The following is a 22,996-nucleotide window of genomic DNA, read 5'->3' as shown; positions in this document are numbered from 1 at the left end:
AATATGTACAGCCTTTGCTACATTTTTTAGCTATATAAAATATATTCATAGCTTTACTGGCCACTGTCCGTAATTTTTATTTTTTATTTTTTCATGAACACCAGACAGTTCTGTTGAAAAATTATTTATTCAGAGAAGTAGGTTTTAAAACATTTATTTTCATTATGTAAGTCTTTATTTAGGTGATTTATTTATTGTTTAATAATCAAAATTATCTTTTGATAGCCAGTGTCAGGCCATCTGCAACAGTGAGCATACTGAGATCAATCCGCTCATCTTTGTGTAACAACTTGTTCAGTTTGTCTATGGTCTGTGAGGAAATGTCATCTTCAGCTGGGTTGATGACCTGTCCACCCCAGAGGACCTGAAGAGCAGAGACACACCAGCTTACTCACAGATGAACAGGAAAGGTATGAATATATTTGATATATTTGTAAGACCATTTAAATGAGTCTGTAAAACCTAGCTGTGCACCCATATAGTCCACTCTCAGAAAATAAAGGTAGCCTACAAAAGATTTGTACCTTTAGAAAGGTAAATCTTTGTAGTGTGTACCTTTTGAAGTGTGTTTGTAGTGTGTACCTTTTGACCTCCGCCCAGCGACATCTTTTGTGCCTTTTTATCTGAGAGTGTATGTATTTACAAATGGGTTTGTTTCAAAGCCAGCTAAACAGACTGTAATGCATACTTACATTATCAATAGCCACAATGCCACCCTTTCGAACAAGCTGGAGTGACTTTTCATAGTATGTTTCGTAATTATTTTTGTCAGCGTCAATGAACACAAAGTCATATGTTCCAGCTTCACCAGCAGTTAGGAGTTCATCTGTAAAGACACAAGGATGATTTCTCTATAGCTTTACTTGAAATAAATAAATAAAGATGATGCACTGCAATTGTATTTTATCTTTACCCAAGGTTTCAGCTGCAGGTTTAAGGCGAATATCTATTTTATCCTCCACTCCAGCCTAAAACAAAAAGAGTGCGACATTATTTGTTTGAATTTTATATTGTAAATCCCTAGTGAACAATGAAACATTTTCATATTTGCTTTCCCAGACATATAGGGTGTTATTTTAATTTTATATTATAAAACTATAAAATAGAGAAAATTGTAGATGAAGCACTTTGATGTTCAACTTTCTACAGATATCAGCACCCAGGTGTAAATTCACATCTGTCTCCATCAGCAATCAGTGTAGAGTCTGATGGACATTTCTGCATCTCTGCCTTCACTTCTGCGGGTCAGCTGGGCTTTATACTGATGACTGTGAGCTTGCAGTGTCAGGCAGTAATCAATATCGAAATTAAGACATGTGTAGGTGTATGCAGAGAAGCAACTTTACAGATACAGTTATCTAAAGCAGTGTTGTGTCCTAATAAAACAAATGACTTCTGCTGTATTAAAATGGACAGAATACTACTGTACGTTTTAATATGGTTTACCTCTTTAAAAAATGGCTTGCCTATTTTCACATATTCCTCACTAATTTCGCAGGCCACCACGAGTCCATTCTCAGGAACTACCAGAGCCAGATTTAAGGCGTTGTATCCTGTGTACATACCTAAGACAGATGCAAAATGTGTGTTTTACAGGTAAGCAGTGAAAAGTAAACACATGATTTTCATGATTTTTTTGTTGCTCTCACTCACCAATCTCAATAGTTTTGTTGGCTTCTATGAGTTTTGCGAGATTAGCCATAAACTGAGCCTGCTCAGCTGCCACCATCATCAGATTTTGGGAATCCTCCATAGTTCTCTTAAATGAGAAATATAATACAGGGAAAAAAAAATGTATATACTTGTGCAGTATATTCCCATCTACTGACCTCTAGTGTTAGTGTGTGAAACTACACATGAATCTATCAAGACTCACCTATTATGTAAAATTCACCTGTAGTTTGAACATAAATGTGTGTTGGCAGTGTGTGTACACAACCACCCAAGAGTGATAAAAATCCACCCAGTCCTTTTTTTTTAATCCCCATAAATCATAAACAGTTTCTCTGAACAAGCCGTTTGCAGAATCTGTAAAAAGTGACGTCAGATTTTACAGGCCCTGCTTACGACTGTTGACTGATGATGCCGTATAAGCAGACTTTGCCCTGAGTGAGCCACACACAGAAGTTTAAACTGATATGGCTCTAAAATGCATGATTTCAGTGTGATAGACACAATAATCAAAACCAAACAAAAGTTTTTTTGTTTTTTTTTGGCAGAGCATCCGAGGCACTCTGATGTAAAGGCACAGCCCTATTTAGGAAAAGGGGGCGGGCAGCAGCAGCTCATTTGCATTTAAAGAGACATGCACAAAAACAGTGTTTCTGCTTCCTCTCAAAACAGGCATTTTCAAAATGACATTATAAATGTGGAGTATTTTGAGCTGAAACTTCACAGACACATTCTGGGGATGCCTGAGACTTATATTGCATCTTGTAAAAGGGGCATAATAGGTGCCTTTTAAGGTAGTGCTTGAAAGGTTAAAAATTAAACCTGGAAATACAGAGAATTTTAGGTTTTTGAAGAAATCAAGTGTTAGCGCCAGTTCTGGCAGGTCACACGTCAGTCAAGCTCGCATCCATGATCCACGTCTACTTATAGGGATGCGACACCTATCCCAGCACTCATATATAAGGTCCTTCAGTATTATCACCAGCTACACGTTGCTCAATAGCTAATCACCCACCTCCATCCCCATCTCCTCCTCTTGTCAGTCAGGATTCAGCCTTCTGATTCTCCTTGAATCTGACTGATTTCAAAATGTTGCATTAAATTATTGAACCTAATGATATCATTTATGTTGGTTCTGTTCTGTTACACAGTGGGGTTATAGCGGCTCTCCCTGCTCTTATCCATGCTAGACTGCTTGGATGCGCAGGGAGTTCTGGCCCAGAACAGAACCATACAGTCATCTTTGATGATAGTGGTCCTAACAGAAAAGGACATTTATGGTATCTAAATATTTAAGACCGAACAAATTTGTTTCAATGCATTAGTGAATTCTTTTGTACCAAGTCAGATTTTCTTGCTTCCTTTGAGTAGTATTTGTGTGAGAAGTATTAAAGTTAAAGGTTTACTATATTGTTTTTACCAAATTGTTTTTGTTCCTACACAGTGTTGTTTTTGGTGTAGTGTATTGAATCTAATAAGGGTAAATTTGACCCACAAAATAAAAATTGTACCCAAAAATATGAACATAATACAAGGATTAATAGAGAATGCAAAGCAGAAGCATGTTTACAATGGTTTCAGACTTTTGAATCCTGCTATACACCATTATTTCTTATGTATTTATTTATTTATTTTTAATTATGATTTGCTTATTTTTATATGTCTGGTGGCACATGTCCCAAAGGTGTTTTTTACACACCAGTCGTAGTTTGGTCAGCACTGGGTGCTCCCGCAGAGAGTTATTGACCACATACTGCAGCAGAGGTTCATCTCCTTTGTGACTCTTGCTGAGAAGAACAGACTGACAGAGTCCTACACATAAAGTGAACAGATATTACTGAAACTATATTAACCACTGCTGGGGAAATGAAAGCATGCATATTTTCAGAATAGGAGAGCCAACAGTATTATTATACAGAGCTGGTTTATTAGGGTGGCATTTACCTGCTAAAAAATCTCAGCTTATTACAGCACTCATAACCATAACATTAAACACACTAGGTGACCTATAAAAATGTGTCGTTATACAACTTCTAGGCACCCAATTTACTTCAATCAATGGGAAGCAGCATTAACTTCAGGCCAAAAACACCCCAAAATGTCAATTACTGCATTTATCAAGCAATATATTTTAATGCATTTGTATTTAGAAGTCAAATTACTGTTAGTGAATATTTCACATAAATAGTCATAATGAAAGCAGATATAAACCTACCAGTTAATGCCAAGAGGAGGCTAATGGTACAAATCATCTTAATGTCAGGAACCAGAATCAACAGAAATAAGAGACAAGTGAAACTGTGATTTATGTAAGTGAGGCTTTTATTTAGACTAGCTAAGGCGGAAAGTCCATGTTTTGTTTGTTTGGTCCCTTCAGATAAAACGAGATTAGGCTGCTTTTTGCATGATATTGATTTTATCAAAGTTTACAAGTACTTTTGTTCAGTGGCCGTTAGGTAAAGCATGATAATACCCTGAACAGAAAGCTTGATACAATCTAGATTTCCAGAAAATTGAGGAGAATGTATAATATACTGTATATTCTAGTTGCTGTTTCAAATATTGTATAATGAGTCAGATTCAAGGAGAATCAGAAGGCTCTCTCTCTCTCTCTCTCTTTCTCTCTCTCTCTCTCTATATATATATTCCTTGTAAACGACAGCTGAAATAAAAAGTTAACTTTTTTATGATTTATTTCATTTCAGTTAACATTTATATAATTTCAAGTAACATTTTTATGGTTTTACTTATACAGCTAACTTATAACCCTTAATAAAAGTAAATGTTTGAACAGTTTTTAGCAGCTGTTTTTAATACCTATACTGCTCTCTAGTGGATGACAGAGTGTCTATGCAAACCCTCAATGAAGCGAGAGCATGAGAGGGTGTATCAGGCTTGTTTGTGCAAAACCCTGTTGTGTAGTTCAGAGAGTGTTTATTTCAATATTGCCCAGCTCAATGAAATGCATTTTAATTGCCAGGCTTTGTAGTAATATGCACGTTGCCCCTGGAACACTGCCTCCCACACACAGTAATGAACTGAAAGTGTAAGTGTGTCATATGGTAAAATTGTTTACTTCATCTCATTACTGCCGTTTCAAATGGCACATTTGTCTCTCTCTCTCTCTCTCTCTCTCTCTCTCTCTCTCTCTCTCCCTTTACAAACATTATTCTGTATTTTTTTTTCACAATGAGGGAACCAGAGCACAATGCTAAGAATAACACAATTCCAGTATCAGAGACTGGGTGGATGGGGCATTCTCAAAGGAGAGGACTTCTTCCTCTGTTGATTCGTTAATTAGGTATGCACGGATGCAAACAAATCTCCCTGCCCACACATAAGTCATCAGCATTGAAATATGGGGCATGACTACCGCTGTCTTTGAATCTTGCTCTTGCTGTGTTTAATGACAAGAAGAGATGCCTGTAAATAACAGTTCAAGTGCACCGGCTGAAAATCAGATGCCGTGTTCTCGTATCCTCTTCTCCCATTGCTCCGGGAAGCTTATGTGACGCTAATTGTTCCTGCTACTTGTGCCAAGTACCCACTTTTCTTCTACACAATCTACAGACAGGGCCCGGTCCCTCGACTGCTCTCCGTGTCTGTTAAAGGACTGAAAGCATGCATCTTGCCATCTGTGGAGAGCGCCTCTCTTCCTGTTCCTGGCCCTGATTGTATTTGCTCTTCCTTTGGCTGTCAGTGCATCACCTTGATATATGCTCACAAACCCTCTCAGAGGGCTCGCGTAAGCAATACAAGAAAAAAAAGCCCTCCGCTCCTGAAAGAAGAAAGGAAAATACATACGAAACCGTTAATATGAAACAAAATAATTCAAGAGGTTGCTCCTTTGTTTTCTTCAAATGTAGCAAATAAACAGAGTTGTATTTTTAAAAATGCATTACTATTGCAAGGAAGCTGTTGCAACTCTCTTCTCATCTGCATTTAAAACTTGCTGCTTAATATAGACAAAGATCTTATTTTTTTTTAATTAGTGTTCAGTAAAATTATAGAACTTTGCACGGATCAACAATAAACTGATATGAAAAAATATACACAATAATAGTACTTTTTTGTGTGTGTGTGTGTATGCACAAACACACACAAACATTATTTACTGCTACTGTTTAGTTATATTTACATATACATAACACATTATATTTACAGTATATACACATGCTGGTTTTAGTATGTTGTTTATTATTTCTGGAAGCAGAGAATGCGGTACTTGCTTTTTTGCAGCAAGTGGCAGTGTTGTCTGCATAATGTCACGTTTAGACCACAGTTTGCCATTGCTTGCCTGAAGAGAAACCGTATAAAAAAATCTGTAATGTAGTGCTCAAAAAGACAAATTTGTCTCAAGCTAAAGGCAAGTTTATGAAAAGGAAAAAAATTATATATATAAAACAAAATAAAAAAGGCATTACAAAAGTTTTTCTGATATTAATAATTAGATATAAATGTTGTAATTGTATAATAATAACAACAACAACAACAATGTTATTAAATAATAATAACAATTATTATTATTTCCCAAGTAATTAGATGTGTGAATTTATTTTACAATTTATTTTAACATTATTATTATTATTATTATTATTATTATTATTATTATTATTATCATTATTATTATTATTATTATTATTATTATTATTATTATTATTCCCAAGTAATTAGATGTGTGAATTTATTTTACAATTTATTTTAACATTATTATTATTATTATTATTATTATTATTATTATTATTATTATTATTATTATTATTATTATTATTATTATTCCCAAGTAATTAGATGTGGGAATATAAAAAAATAAAAAAATTGTAACATTATTAGTAGTAGTAGTGTTGTAGTTTTATTATGAAAGCACAAACGCATATTACTAAAGTTAATATTAATAACTATAAATGTTGTAATTGTATAATAATAATAACAACAACAATAATAACATTCTTCTTCTGCTTCTTCTTATTTCCCAAGCAATAGATGTTTTTTTTAACACTATTATTATTGTTGTTGTTTTGAAATATCTGTGTTGAACCCGTCAAGCCACAGTACAAGGTTACTGAATTTTATTTATTTAACACAAGGACATAATTTTAGTTTTGTGTTCGATTTTGATTATGCTCTTATATGTATTTAATGTTTTTCTTAAAAAAAAGGTAACTAGAATAGAAGTAAAGCTTTTAAGCAAGTAAAAGAAGAATCCAACTGAATACCAGCAGAAAAGAGTCAGGATGAGGACACATATATATCAGATATAAGCTGGTGCAATTATTTTATTCTACCTTTGTATCTCTTCTCCACTGTAACAATGTGCCAAACCTGGTCTGCATAAAATTATGCTTGAGTGGCAGGTGCAGTTGTTTGACTTTCAAATCACTTAGGCATCTTTTTTTTTATTAACCTTGCATGTAAATAAATACAGATTTCAATTTCTATGGAGTTGCACGTGGAAATGACAGTCCTCAAAACATCAAACAAACTGCTTCAGGGCAATCGCACCATCGCAAGCCCTCTAATGTGAAAGGCACTGACACCTGAAGCAAGGTGCAAAAAAGACAAATGTCATTTTTTCAGAAACAATTAGTGAGAGAGCCTTCGGATTTGAGGACGGCTCGTCTTTCCAGGCTGTCGGCTCCTCTGTATGGCAGAGCGAGGCTGCTGTGGAGCTCAGTCTTATATCACTCGCTGCTGACATCTCCCTGTCTGAGCAAGTCAGGCCTCTATAGTGCTACATGTACACACACACACACACACACACACACACACACACACACACACACACACACACACACACACACACACACACACACACACACACACACACACACACACACACACACACACACACACTGCTTCACATACTGCAAGAAAACCTTCTTCACCTGAATATTAAACAGTGCTGAGATCTCCAGCTTTTAAAGGGATGTTGTTTCTGTGTTTTTGCTTGTAGGCAGCAGTAGTCGGGACTATGCAAGAGATGTTGAATCTCTTATTACATTATTGACCTTTTCAGAGCAACATCATGGGACCATTCAGACTTAAATGCTTCCAAGATATATTTTGTTAACCATTAAAAATGTAGACTCCCTGCATCCATGTACAGAAAATGACCAATAACTACTAATCAGTTATCTACCTATTGCAAAATGCTCTGCAGAATGTGTGTTTGTGGATCTAGCATTTGCTAGATAGCATTATTGTTAAATGCATACAGGTGTTCAGTTCATGTCTTGTGCGTGTGTGTGTGTGTGTGTGTGTGTGTGTGTGTGTGTGAGACCGATCTGAGTGTTTTGATTGTTTTTTTAATAATAAAATATAAAATCATTAAAATTAAATTATTATTATTCTTTTCATTTCTGACACATCTTTACAAAGCAGAATGAAACTGTAATAATATCACAATAGTTTAAAAAGAACTGTGTTAAACATGTATGTAACTATACGCCATCACCCAAAGTTTTGGAGTTAAGATCCAAGGCTGCATTTATTTGATTAAGAATACATTAAAACAGTAATATTGTAAAATATTCTTACAGTTTAAAATGTTGTCTATTTTGATATATTTTAAAATATAATTTATTCCTGTGATGGCAACGCTGAATTTTCAGCATCATTACTCACATGTGTCACATGATCCTTCAGAAATCATTCTAATATGCAGATTTGGTTTCCAAAGACATTTATTTATGTAGGATTCTTTGATGAATAAAAAAGTTCAAAAGAAAAACATTTATTTGAAATAGAATCTTCTGCAACAATGTAAAAGTCTCTACTGTCACTTTAAAATTCATTGTTGCAGAAAAAAAATATTAATTGCTTTTTTTTTCTCAACAAAATGTATAGTATATATCATATATATCTCTGACAGGCAAACAAATAAATCAATTAACAGAAAATCCCATTTTAAAATTTTCAATATATTTTAAATATAAATTCTCCCACCCACTTGTCCCAAGCAGTTACAGAACTGCTTCCTTGCAAAAAGCCACTAACATATGTGAAGGGAAGCTTCAATTCCTTTATCTCCATACTGCTGACACCAGGGCTATTTACACCACCCAGTGCGTCTGAAATGGATGTCCTTTTGTACAAAGTCACTTCATTTTCCTTCCCCATTATTCTTGGTTCTGCCTGTGAATGTCCTATAATTGCCATAGTTGAAGTGCTAATGATAATGTTATAACTTGGATCAATTTGCTCTGGCAATTGGACCTTTTTAATTGAGTCGATTATCAAGCCTGTGTGTGTTGAAGCTTACAGAGCCAGTGCCAGAGAGAGCTCTCCCCAGGTCGAGTGTATGTGTGTGTAATGTGGGGTTTAAGTGCCCCGGGCCACAGATAAGGGTTTGGGGCAGAGATGGAGGAGAAGACCAGGGCAGATCATAGAGCCTGCGCTGTAATATTCACAGACACTCACCACATCTGAAGTTAATCCAATCATGAGAGATGCCTTACTTTCATCAGCCCCAGACGACACTAGCATGAGGTCAAGAGCAACTTGTATTAGCACAATGATGTCAGAGAGAAATGGTGTAGATAATTGACTTTCAGTTCCTTTCAGAAGAAACCCGACAGCCAGTCGGCCTTATGCAAAACAAAAGCCGTGTGTTTAACAACGTCCAAACTCATGGGAGCGATGTCGGCTCCTATTCCTCAGCCGTTCTCCATCTGGAGCAATGGACAGCCTTGTTGAATTATCTCAAACGGAGCGGTGATGCCAACATGTCTCTGTGCTGAAGACTCGCAGAAGGCTCAGAAGAAGCATGACTGCAGGTCTTTGTCATGTCACGGTCGCACTTGCTCGACGAGTTCTTGCTTCGGAGCGATCGCTTGCTGATTTGATCGGCTTGATTACCAGCTAGAAAAGGCTTGAGGAAGTTCTCTAGTTTTCTATGAATTATCCACAATCAGATCCATCATGTTAGCTTTGTGTGCTGTTGTTAGTAGCTTAAGTGTATGGTATGATTTCAAAATGTTTATTTAAAAAACAAGACAATGTGGCCACAAATTAAGGATCTGTTTGCTCATGTTATGTAAATTGTGACCATGTTTTATTAATCTGTTCTCTAATTTGTGGCCACGATTTAACTGTATTAAAACTAGGGAAAAATTAGTACAACGTAGCCATGATTTTTTTAGTCAAAGTAGCAAAACCGTTTGTGGGCTCACGTAAAATTTATAATGCATTCCTATTAAAACGACTGGATTGCACTGTAACTGTGTCCACACATAAAAATATGGAAACAATTTTTTAATTTGTAGCCACAATACATATTCTATACTATAGGAAATAATTATAAATAAACCATTTTTAGATACATTCTTCAAAAAATATGTATTGTGATGCTGAAGCAGCACTATAATAGCTATCAGCTAAAAGCTATCTGTTAGCATAAATGCTAATGGTCCATACTAGCCAGTAAAACCCAACAAAATCATCCCAACATCAAATTTGGGGCAGGACTATTTGTTCTACCAGTGGTAGACAGAGGAGGTGTTATTATCTGTTTGTTTAAAGTATTTAACACTTTAGTTTAGGGACCAATCCTCACTATTAACTAGTTGCTTATTATTAGCATGCCTATTATTAACATAGTAATTATAAAGCACGTATTCTACATGACCATATTCTACAGCCCTAATCCTACCCAATACCTAAACTTAACAACTACCTTACTAACTATTAAAAAGCAGCATTAATAGCATGGTGGTGCTAATTGTACCTTACAATTAAGATACAATTGTACATTGTACCTTACATGTGCAATGACAATAAAGTTGAATCTAATCTAATCTAATGCTTCAGTTCAGTTACTCTACCTCAAAGTATAATTTCTTTCCCTAGTTGAATGAAAAAACTAGAAATAATAAGAAAATGAATTCAGTGTCTTGTGCTACAAATGTTTTGATTTGCAAGCGGATTAATACGTTACATTTGTTACATACAGTAACGCAGGCAGTGCTCTGAAATAAATGTTTTATGGCCTATTTAGGACACATGAGTGAAAATATTCTTCAAAGGGACCCTTTCAGGATTTTTTTTTTTATATATATTGCCGTTCATATCCGCAGTGAAGAGGCTTTTGTAAGTATACCGGATTCCACCTAATGTTCCATGAAGACCATGGTGAATTTATATTGATGGGACTGTTGACTCTGAACTCCATCGCCATGATTTTTTCATAAGCCATGGGGAACAAGAAGTCAGTCAGCTGACAGGTGTTAACACTGAGAATAGCGCTGTGAATAAGAAATGGGACACGCATAAGAGCACGGCTGGATTTTCTCTCTCTGAACGCCCTCAGAACTTGTGTTTTCTGCACGCACCCTTAAGAGTATAGCTAGAGGTTTTACTGGGACTTTGTAAACACCACAATGCATGTCAAATAGGATGAGTCTTGATAGCTGTAAAACACAGGACCGTTCCCGGCTTATTATCTTTCAGACGAGCTCCACGTACGCGTTCCTGTACGTCAGCACAGCCGAGCCAGCTTGGGAGAGCATTGATTATTTTGCCATGAGCCGGTGAGAGAGAGAGAGCGAGAGAGGTGTGATTTTTCTTTTGTACTCCTTGAAAGAATCAAGAAAAATAAATATTTGTGCATGCATGTCAGAGGGGGGCAAATACAGTATGTGTTTATGAGGGTTAGTGTCACAGCAGCGCTCCTCTGAGGAACAGTCTGCCAACCCCAGGCTGAGCCGCGTTCTCACTAGTCAACTTTACTGCCTTCATTTGGGCTGACGAATGGCTGGCTGACTTATCAGCTCCTCAGCCTGCCGGCTGTAGTGAGTCCCAGGAGCTCCGAAGGACCCGCCGCCTCTGGCCCGATGCATCCGCCTCGCACTTCGTTTTCTCTGGCTGCAGCGACAGGAAGGGGGGAGGCCGGCGCTTGTGAGGACGACTTCAAGAGTCGGGCTTCCTGCAGCTGTTCTGTCGTTCAGCACCTACCCATGGGCTCTTGCTTTGCTCAGCAAACATACATCAGACAGATATTAGAGTAATCCAAAGGTAATACATTACCTGGGGTGCCAGGGGGACGCTCTGCCGGTAATGGATGCCTGTGCCACCCATCCCCTCAGTCAGCCAATTCACGGCTCCGCGAAATTCCACCACTAAACCTTTTTGCTTATGTCATTACCTGCATTTATTTAGAAGTAATGCAGCCGGTATTTTATTCTTAATCACACTGCCCAAAGGATTGAGACATATTTTCAAAAGCAAACTACAGCTTGCATGCTCTTATGAAAGCAATATATTACCTGAGCACTTAGCAACCCAGAGAGAGGAAATAAAACTAACCGCTCAATTCTTGTAGTATGTTTATAAGACTATATTACTATCTCGCCGTAGCCCCCTGTGGGCCCGAGGCTGTGCGTTATGGCAAGTACTCCATCTGCGATTGCATATTTTACCCTTAGGTTATTACAATTCAGATTTGTTTGCACCAATTTTACCGTTTATTGTGTTTTATGGTTCACGCTCTCTAAAACGCTCTTAAACATGCTCTGCGGACTAGTTCGCCTCTTGCGCTCTGAGAGGTGTTATCAGATGAAAGCTGCAAATTGAGTTGCGTGCATGCAAGCATGCGAGAGGCTAACGTTGTTTTCCGCACAGCAGGCAAGTAAGGGGACGGCAAACTCGAGTCGGGATTCGTAGTCAGCAGCATACACCAAAAGGAAGATGATCGCTCTGAAAGGCCCCCTTGACATCTCCACATATGGGGGGCCATATGTTTTCTTGATAGACAAGCAAGGGCGAGCGCAGCACAGGAAAGCACAAACAAGTTCTTGGCACTTGGAGCACTCCGCCTCTGAACAAAAGGAAACACAACAACAACAGATTCGCAAGTGTGCTTAGCGTAGAGCTTAAGGGTGGGTTCATATCTGCAGCCAAAGTCTACTAGATCAAAATAGACAGAAGAGAAAATTATACACTAATTAAAGTGACATGCACACTGTGTGTATCTCATTAGTAATTTAAGGTATTTGTAAGTAAAATGTGCATTTAAAAAAAATTAAATACAATATCTGATTTAAGAAGTGCTTAGGTTGGGGTGGGTTAGGGGCTCAAAAACATAACTATAATTGTAAAATATAAAGAAAATATAAAAAATATAAAGAATATTTAAAGAAATTATATTTTTATTCATTAAGGATGCATTACATTTATTAAAAGTGACAGTAAAGACATATTACAAAATATTTAGTTAAAAAACATCTTATTTGGAACTTTCTAGTCATTAAAAATATCAAATTTTCAACATAAAACATGACAATAATAAGATTTTTTTTGTGCAACAAATCAGCATATTAGAATGGATACTAAAATGATCGCCAAGAATTCAGCTTGTATCACAGAAATAAATTATATTTAAAAATATTCATATAGAAAACAGCTACTTTAAAGTGTAATAATATTTCACAATATTGCTGTTTTTTTTTTGTTGTTGTTGTTGTTGTTTTTTTACTGTATTTTAAAACAAACAAACACAGCTTTGGTGTGAGCATATGAGACTTTTGTTAAAAAAACAACAACTTAATTCTAAAATCTTTTCAGAGATTAAAAGAACATGATCCAACCCCCATTTTTTTAACAGTATTGTAAATGATTCATAAGTATTTTTACATGTTAGATGCTGTCATTATGTCCATATTGTATGTTTTAAATGTTTTAAATGTTAAAACAGCAAAAGTTAATACAATTTGAACATCAAACCAGTTAAAAAAAAAAAAAAAAAAAAAAAAGGCAAAAGTGGCAGGTTACCGCTTTTTTCATAGTGCAGCTTATGAGTTTAAGTGTAAATGTTCGTGTGTGATATTTATCATGGCCCTGTTGTCCAAGACCAAAAACTGGGTCGAAGATAGACAGTGTGTAAATAGACAGCTGGATCACTAACATCCATCCAAAACCTGAGCACTTGTAGGGGCTGTAGAGAGCCAGTCTGTTGTTTCCTGCTCCATATGGGGGGATGCGTTAGTTTCCTCTCTTTCCCATGTTAGTTCTCCTCAGAGCTGAGTAGAGTCTGCGAGACTGACAGCCCTGCTGATGAGACGAGGGCATCAGAAAGCAGCGTCTGACAGCTTCTGCTTGACAGGCTTCCTGTCTGAATTTGTGGCGGCTCCCAGTTCTCCTTCTCTCAGCCCTGCAGAAGGTAGAGACATCCCTGGACGAGGGGCAGGGTGAGGCTGTCACTACCTGACAAGTTTTTGGTCATGATGGAGCAGGAAGTCATAATTGTTCGCAGCATTACTGACAGCATATATGCATTTAAAAGTCTATGTATGCTGTATTTTAAGTTAGGTCAACTCAAAGCACTGTGTTGAGAATCTGAATAAATGATGTCCAGTTTTCTAGTGATGTAGAAAATGATGAAAGAGACAACCTAAATCATTTCCTGGTGTACTTAGTGATTTTCTAAAAGCATGGATGCATCATGTGTACTGAGACAGGATGTTTGTTTTGAACTGGGTTTGAGTGAGGACCGTCAATTGGCATCTCAGTGCCATATGTTAAAATGACAGGCCCGGAGAGAACAAATGCATCAATCATAACGCTGTCAGCACTGAAACACACTCCAAAGCAAATACTTTCTATTATACAGGTTGCAACAACACATACAATCCACGAATCGACAGAAAAGCTTTAACATGTCCATATTTTCAGCGTCCACATGCAGGTTAGCTCATGTCAAAGCTGAGATCTTGGGTTTTAGCTGTGCTTTGTGCCTTTAAATCTACTCAAAGCATTAGCCCTGTTGCTAACAAATATTTTTTAAATCTTAATTTATGGGGAATTAATTGGGACACACTTTTTGTGTTACAGCTGGATAAAATAAGATGTTTATATCTGAGATTAATATTTGGTACAAAAAATACTGCAACTGATTAATCCAGCATTTGTTTTTCATTTCCTGGGGCCATGATTATGGTTTTATTCACTTCCAGTGATTAATGTCAAACTGTTTTTGAGCGGTGAGAGACTGTAGCTCTAGAAAAAACACTGATATTACAATAGATAGGAGAAACTGGTACATTGAATATGGCGGCTCTACATCCTACCTTTTAAATAAAAAAGCCAATCCCCAATTGGCAAAGTCTGTATGCAAAATTTGTACACTGCTGGATCACCATAAACTATACAACTTTTAAGGTTATTTGAGAGTACTGTGGCCTTCTAGTGGAGTCAGAAATAACATAGTTATGAGTTTCAAACACATGAATGACCAAATTAATTAGTCTTAAACAAATGGTATAAAGTTAAAAAAGAAAAAAAAAATTAAAAAGACATATCTTATTCAAACAGGAGAGCAGAGACCAGAAACAACATCTGTAGTTATTGTTGTCAGTTTACTGAGATTAAAATTATGTTCTGTAATTGTTATATAATACATAAAATAAAAAAAATAAAAAATCAATTTAACACGATATGCTATTGACATTAAAAGTTTTGCAAGTACTTAATAAAATGATGACAAATAAACTTTGTTGATACATAAATTTGGTGTTTCAATAAATATTTATGATTACAAATTGTATTGCTATGTAAGATTACTTAGTAGAAACCTGTACTATTAATAAGATAAACATTTTTAATCATTTCACAGCCACACTACTTATGAATCATCAAAACACAGTAGATGAAAGAATTTCTAAAACTTAAAGCATCTTTAATGGTTTGTAGCTGCATCATTTCAGGGTGAAAATTTGTTTTTAATAATAATAAAAAAAAAAACTTTATACAGTATGCCTCTAAATAAACCTGCTTGATGGGAATTGTGAATATTTTATTATCTTCTTTGCTCTAATAAAATCATCAAAAAAGTTACTCATTGTACACTTGCAAACAATGGGAGGTGTTGCTGTTTGTAGACAGCAGAAGCGTTGCTTTGTTCACTCTGTTGATCTTAGACTCGCTAATCTTCAAGGCAATTTATAGCAGAGATTGCAGCTATGCATCATTTTACAGTTGTGCATTATACATAGAATTATTCAAATACATGAGGGCACGTCATTATTCACCATCTTTGGGGAGTTCTGCCATGGGGAGGAGGTTCAGAAATTAAAACACGTAACCTGGCCCAGACCTGCTTATATATTCTAATACCGAGCTCTGAGTTTCTCTCATTGTTGTGAGGTTTCATCATCTGCATACAGTCTGCATCTTCTCAAAACCTTCTCAACATCTCCGCCCCCCACCACATCACTTAGCACACTTCTCACATTTGATATCAAATCATGAGAATCGTTAAATGGGGACTTTCCATTTTTGCCCTTCTCAGCACATTAATTAAAGCTAAAACGACAAGCGTTGTGTGTAGCCCTAGGCCTGCTTGCCGAGAAAAGGCCCATGTCAGCTCACAGATTTGAGTTCACTCAGGTTGGACTTCTGAAATATTGTCTTTCACTTCTAAGTGAGAAAAATCACTTCACATTACTCATCACCGCATCTGCCAAGTTGACAACCCTCTCAAAACGCCAACATTCCAAAGGGAATTAAGCCAAGGCTAAATTTGTTTATAATTTGAGCTCTCATATAAAGACTATTTATGCTTTTAAGATATATAGGGTTGTTAGTGTCTTTCATCAAGCTGCCAAAGCTGGATTTAAACCATCAAACAATTAATACCAAATTTTCGAATCACTCATTGAGTCAATGTATCGATTTACGCGCACTGAGTTAGTCATCTGACAGCCGCATGCACCTTTCATCCAAGAGTTATTGCAGACAGCTGAAGCCTCAGTCACAGCATCTCCCCGTCTGCTTCTTTCAGCGAAACTCTCAGTGTTTGCAGGCCTTTGAAGACCTCATCGGCCCCCCAACTCAACTCAAGCGCTCTATATTTCGCCCAGAATGACACTTCTCACTGTACAAAGTCCAATGCGGAGTGACGACAGGATGCTGGAAAGTGATGGGGACACGAGGGAAATATCACATTTCTCTTTAGCCTCCGGAGCGATGGTCTCTTAATATAGCTAATGAGAAAGGGGTGGCCATGAATCTTCATGAAGCGGTAATTGTCAGGCCTTCTCTTAAGAAGAACAGCTGCGTATATGTGTGTGTGGGTTTGAGATATTAAAGTGCCGTTACTAACCTTCTGCCTTCCTGCCCTCTGGGTTGACACTTTTACTTGATTACTGAGGAATCATTAGGCCCGTCTGGTTTTAAGTGCAGCAAAATGGCGTGAAAACTATCACAGGTTTGCAAGCAGTTGGAAACAGGATAGTCTGGAGAGCTGCGAAAGAATAAATGACCTAATAATTTGTTTAATTTGCTTGCTAAAGAGAACTCCATGAATTCAAGAATATAAGCAGTTTTAAGAAGCACCATGTGATTTTTCATCAGAACATGTTGAGTAATGATGATGAGTAATAATTAAGATCTATTAAGGAAATACAATATCCAGGAAATTGCTATAAATGATCCAACAACTTCTTTAGAAGAAATCAGTCTTGATCTTTTGAGATAAAAGGGTTCATTGTACCGTGAAAACATTTCTGGAACTCAAAACTTTCTTCCTAGTGAAGAAAAAGGCAGCATTCATTGAAACTAATGCCTATTCTACGCCACACGCACAAGCCTTGTGTCAGTGAAGCAATAGTGTACAGTGATCTCTAGGTTACTACATTACTAAATAAATACATAATTTACTATATAAAATGGAATGTGCCGTTGATAATTATTACAAACTTCGCTGTTTAAATGAGTAACAGAACCACATTTACACTGCAAAAAAGTAAAGAAGATGGTAGAAATGTGGGGAAAAAAAGAAAAAGAGGCTGTTTTTACTGAAAAAATAAAATAAAATAAAAAATACTAACAGCAGATCTCAGAGAAAAAAGTATGGTGTGACCCTTCAGTGGTGCTGTATGTAAATAATGGATAGGCTGAGTATAAGAAGTTCTTCGGTGTAAGTGTGTAAGTGCTTCTGCCTCATTGCTTGTGTCTGATGTGATAGACAAGTGAGTTGACAGTGATGAAATGAAGGACAGAATATTAGAAAATATGAGCTGTCTTTCTTTTAAGACTGATCTGATAGCCATGCCTAAAAGTTTGCAAAAAAAAAATTTAACTCTCATGGACGTCTAGCAAGTTACTGTAACTGAAAAAAATCATTTAGTAGGTTGTTTTGCACATTTTCTATCATTCATTTATAGCATGTAGAACATTATCATCTGCACACATATGTAATCATACAGCAGATCATATTTAGATTCTTCTGTATCACAAGTGCATCTGTTGGAGAAATCGGTTTTATTGCCCGGAGTCATTACAGGGAAAACAAAAGCTCTCAAGGCTTCATTTACTAATTATTAAAACATGATTACATTTGTTTTATGTGGCTCAAAATCAGTTTGTGTTAGGTCAGTAACTCCCCTCAAAATTAGACTCTGCAGAATTGAGAAAACATTAATTTAAATCATTATGATGTGCCCAGATTCTATTTTCCAATTTAGCTAATAAAGTGCATAAATGATTCATGGCAGACACATACATAATTCATAATTAGATTACCACTTGATGGAGTGGAAGTTATTAATTGTGAAGATACATGTGCGGCTGCTAATTCTTGAATTCATTTGTGTAGTTTTCTTTATTGGCACAGTGCTCCGTGAGCTGCGTCTGATTACCAGACTGCATTAACACATTGTTACAGCAAATTATCTCTTTCCTGGGACAGGCCAGACATTAGTGATGGCCGCAATATGCATTTGCCTTTAAAACTTAAGGGGGTGATTTAATTTATTGAACGTGTCATATGGCCCCAGTAAGTAATTATTTCAAACACCCTGAAGATGGCAGCTAAAATGTTCCAGCACTGTAGGGAACACTTTGTGACTAAGCTGTCCTTTTCTCTGTCCATCCGAATAAACTGTCCTCACACAAACAGAGCTCTGCAAACCATATGGAGGTGTACATCAGAGAGATTATTCAGAAAGCATGAGCATGCACTAGTGTAAACCTCTTTAAGTCAAGTAGCACTGACTTACACTTGTAACAGGTAACAGATGTTAACACTATTGTATAGTTGAGTAATTTTGGTTACTGTAATTTCACTTATGGAATAGTTTGACATTTGTAACCTTTCTCAATGCTTTCAACCCCTGCAGGAGTCAAGACGATGAGCTTTTAAGATGTTTTTGTCATTTTTGGAGTTTAACAGACATGATCGAAAGTAACCTTTGTTGGAAAAAAAAACAGTGTGAATATTCCTTAAAAACATATATTTTGTGTTCCTCTGAAAAAAAAAAATTTTCAATGAACATCTTTTTAGTTTTTCTGATTTTTTATTTCACTGAAATACTTTTGTGTTTTTATGAGTTTGTCTTTTGGTTTATCCCTGCTGCCAGTCAGGCATTTTCATTGCACACAGTCACCCCTATTTCTGCACTTATGACAATAATATTCTGTCATTCTTATGCATACTTCTTATGCAAAAGTCTGGCTGCAGGCCGAACTTCATTCGGACAGCTGGAGATCATAACTCATGCATGCATCTCCATCTAACTCCCACAGATCTTTAATTAATCCAAGCTGTCTGTCATATGTTGACAGTTTAGTCACCCCACTTTGCTTCACACGTGACATGAAATAGGCCCTCCTCACCTGTCAATAGCATTAAAGTGTCTATTTCCGCCCGCCAAGCCTTGCTCAGAGAAGACAAACAGGGTTAGCTCTTTTAATGGGCCCAATAATAATGGCCCCTTTAACATTCATGAGAATCTCCTATTATCTATTGATTCAGTCGCACCCAGCGTCTTGCTGACTTACGCCTCTCCCTAATTCCCATTACCGGGAACACTGTACCCTTATCAAGCCAAACAATACGCCAGTTGTCAGTGAGAGCAGAAAATATGAGGAAGCATCTGCTCGGTCCAGGAACTCATGACTCTCCAGTGTAAAAAAAACAAAAAAACACAAGAGAGAGAGCCGCTTCAGCCTCCTCCTGTGGAAGTCCTCTCATTGACCTCCGGCTCCATGTGTGTGTGAACACTAAGGTAAATATGATGGCCGTACAGATAAATCAGAAGAGTGAATCTTCCGCATCTCATGTGGGATGGGATGGAGTGGGGTTTCAAAGGTTGAGGGGACAAGGGAGGCCCAAAATAGAGGCTGGCTCCTTGCCTATAAACCTGTCTATGAGATATGTCTCTCGCCATGAAGGCATCCGATTCTTTTTCCCCTACTTCAATACCGGCTGCTATCTCCTTCCTCCTGCTATGTCTTTGTGCTCTTTAAGACAAAGGGTAATAAAGCTATAAATTGTGTGTCCTGCAGAAGGTATAGACATTCTGTCTCAGTACTGCTGTTAGAACTGCCATAAAGCACCCTCAAAGTCATAGATAAAGATTTAGAGTTATTTAACATCCTCCTCCAGCACTAAATCAGAGTGATAAGAGAATTAAGTGATGGCCATAGGTTCTTTGTCCTTAGTCTATTGATTTTTTACCTCCAGAAGGATCCAGTATGTTATAATTATTGAACTTTGGATTTGATTCAGGTGTACAGAGTGGAAAGGGCGACGTCTTCGATTTTAACAGGGCTAAATGAAAAAGCACCTAATTTTTCCATTTGCAAATGTGCTTTAAGTGACCCTTCAGTTTAGATGGGTAATAGTATTATTTTTACTACAACAAGTGGTTTGTTTGCAGCTTTGTGGTAAGTCATTAGAGTAAATTAGGAACTGGCTTACATAAAAGTTCAAAAGTTTAGGGTCAATTTTCTTTTTTGAAAAATAAACACTTTTATTCATCAAGGATGTATTAAATTGATTAAAAGTGACAGGAATGATATCTATCATGTCAAAAAGGATTTCTATTTCAAACAAATGCTGTTCTTTTGAATTGTTATCAGCAGTACAGCTGTTTTCAACATTAAAAGGGTCATGAACTGAGAAATCAAAATTCCCTTGTCTTTTGACATTTAAGAGGTCATTGTACTATAAAAACATCCTGTACGTTTCGGAGATCAAAACTTTCTTGTTGGTCTAAAAACAGCTTATATTGAAGCCAATCTGACAAAACGACAGCTTGTGGAATGAACCACTTTATGACGTAATAGTGATGCAAAACACAGGCCCCAAAGAAGAAGATCAACACCTGCTTCTACATCGCTGCCTGTTTAGCCCCGCCCACTGATTCACGCACATAGTGGGTAAATAATGTGAGAGGCAAATGCAGGTCTATGCAGAAATCAAGTGATAAAGATGGCTTCGAAAACAACAGGACGCTGTGCAGTGCCAAGCTGTGAAAAAAAAAACAGCCTTTGCATTGCCTTCTTTCTGATCCCGACATTAAAAAATAGTTCATTAACTCAATTCACAATGAATAAACCAGACCATGTTGTTTAGTTTATTTTACTGCAGATTCATTTACAAACAATGCACAATTCAACACAGGTTTTTCAGAAAGATTGAAACTAAAAGACGATGCTGTGCCGACACAAGTGTGAGTAACTGTTTTTATTAGTGGTAACCATTGCTTTAACTGTCAAACAGATAGTTTCCTATGTACTGAGTATTTATGCCTTTTTAACCTAAAACAGCAGTGTCCCTCTCTGTGAAGGATGTAGGCTGTCAAACATACACCACTATAAGCCAATCACAGCAGCGTGCGTTTCCTTCTCATCCTACAATACAACACAACCACACAAACATAACAATATCATTATGATGAGGGGGTCAAAACAGGACAGAAAATAGCATATTACTTATCAATTATGATGTTTTATTTATGTAAAAATCTGGATAACATTATAAGTGGACCTCAGAGAACAGTACAAAATAATAATAAAAGGTAGTTCATGACCCCTTTAATAAGAAGAAAAAATGTCTTTTGAACAGCAAATCAGCATATTAGAATGATTTCTGAAGAATCATGAGACACTAAAGACTGGAGTAATGATGCTAAAAATTCAGCTTTGCATCACAGGAATAAATTACATTTTTTAAATATATTAACATAAAAAACTTTTATTTTACATTTTTATATTGTTTTCCAATATTACTGTTATTATTACTGTATTGTGATCAAATAAATGCAGCCTTTGTGAGCGTAATGCCAAATCTACACTGCAAAGGTGGCACAAAAGTGCATTTATGTGTCTTTACACAGACTATTCAGTGCTGCTCAGAGTAGGCATGAATGCATTTACACAGCCATTACAATTGTATACTTCATTACTAGGAGCTGAGTTGGGTTTGAGCAGGCATAATTTGCTCTGGCTTTTATGTGGCATTGCACCTTTACACTGGGTTTTGAGCAGGCACAGAGCAGCCTTAACTTAGCAGCGTAAAGAAACTTTGCAATCCATCCCTGATATCCAAACTTTACTGTAAATTAATCTGAAAATACAGACAAAATAGTACAAAACAATGTTCATAAGTTATCACATGCATAAATGTCACATACAGATACATAACAAAAGTAATAAGGAAGAAAAAGAGCAAAATAATCACCAAAATAAACACAGGATTTGGTTTTTATACATAGACATTCTGTCTAGACCCTCAGAGATCAACATGTTGGGCATGTCTCAATAAGCACATACAGTAGTAGTGATTAAGTATACCGGAGGCCCTGCATTTCACATGCCTTTAATCTCCATAAACAAGCCCATTATATGTGATGGATCATCAATACGAGTAGCACTGAAATAAACCAACACTGAAGAGTGATGTCATAAACAGAAGCCCATGCACTGACGGATTGAGGATAGCAGTCACGCCGCTGACCTCAATCAGAATTAGTGCGCTGACAAACGGAGTGATCAGCAGCGGTCATAAAGGCGCCACTGTAAATCACACGTCGCTTCAACTTCACGTCTCCCACACAGCTAGTTTATTGCGTCTACTGTCAAGTCGAGCTCATTGTCTTCAGGCAACAGGGTGCCCGTGTGTTTTTCTGGCTGCAGTATAAAGAGAAAGAGAGCTCTGTTGTCTGGCATTTGGAACTGTCAGCGATGTGCCACTCACAAGAGTGTGTTCACCAGGGAGAGACTGCTATCCAACTGTCTTCATGTACCTGCTAATTCCTGTTTCTCCTGCTCGGCTGAGCAGGACTCCCATCACCGGCGGCCCCAGGCAGCTCCGATACTCAACCCCCACTTAATGCTTGACAGTTGGCTTCTTAACAAAGATGCCAGGAATATAATTAAATCATATTTACCTTTGATTCCGAGCCAGCTTTGTAATTAATTAATTCACCCAGGGTGTGTTTGAATTACATCGCTATGACAAGCCCGTCTTACTTTGGGGGGGCAAAATTCGACTTCTGTTCTAGTTCCTGGTGAATAGGCGGAGTAATAATGACCTCTGTGTGCGGCC

At 37.0% G+C, this 22,996-nt stretch overlaps 1 protein-coding gene across 1 annotated transcript; it reads right to left on the bottom strand.

Moving 5' to 3' along the window:
* Positions 1 to 108: 108 nt before the first annotated feature.
* comtd1 (catechol-O-methyltransferase domain containing 1) lies at positions 109 to 4,019 on the bottom strand. The gene is made up of 7 exons (XM_042736316.1): positions 3,887 to 4,019; positions 3,371 to 3,483; positions 1,654 to 1,759; positions 1,447 to 1,565; positions 914 to 968; positions 693 to 826; positions 109 to 364 (listed from the first exon to the last, which is right to left on the bottom strand). The coding sequence occupies exons 1-7, from the start codon at positions 3,921 to 3,923 to the stop codon at positions 212 to 214; spliced, it is 717 nt and encodes a 238-aa protein (XP_042592250.1). The 5' UTR covers positions 3,924 to 4,019; the 3' UTR covers positions 109 to 211.
* Positions 4,020 to 22,996: the final 18,977 nt, after the last annotated feature.

This window comes from Cyprinus carpio, chromosome B13 (genome assembly GCF_018340385.1).
Source record: "Cyprinus carpio isolate SPL01 chromosome B13, ASM1834038v1, whole genome shotgun sequence".
In the NCBI taxonomy this organism is placed as follows: domain Eukaryota; kingdom Metazoa; phylum Chordata; class Actinopteri; order Cypriniformes; family Cyprinidae; genus Cyprinus; species Cyprinus carpio.
Note: the sequence above shows the minus strand (reverse complement) of the source record. Positions and strands in the feature narration are given on the sequence as shown.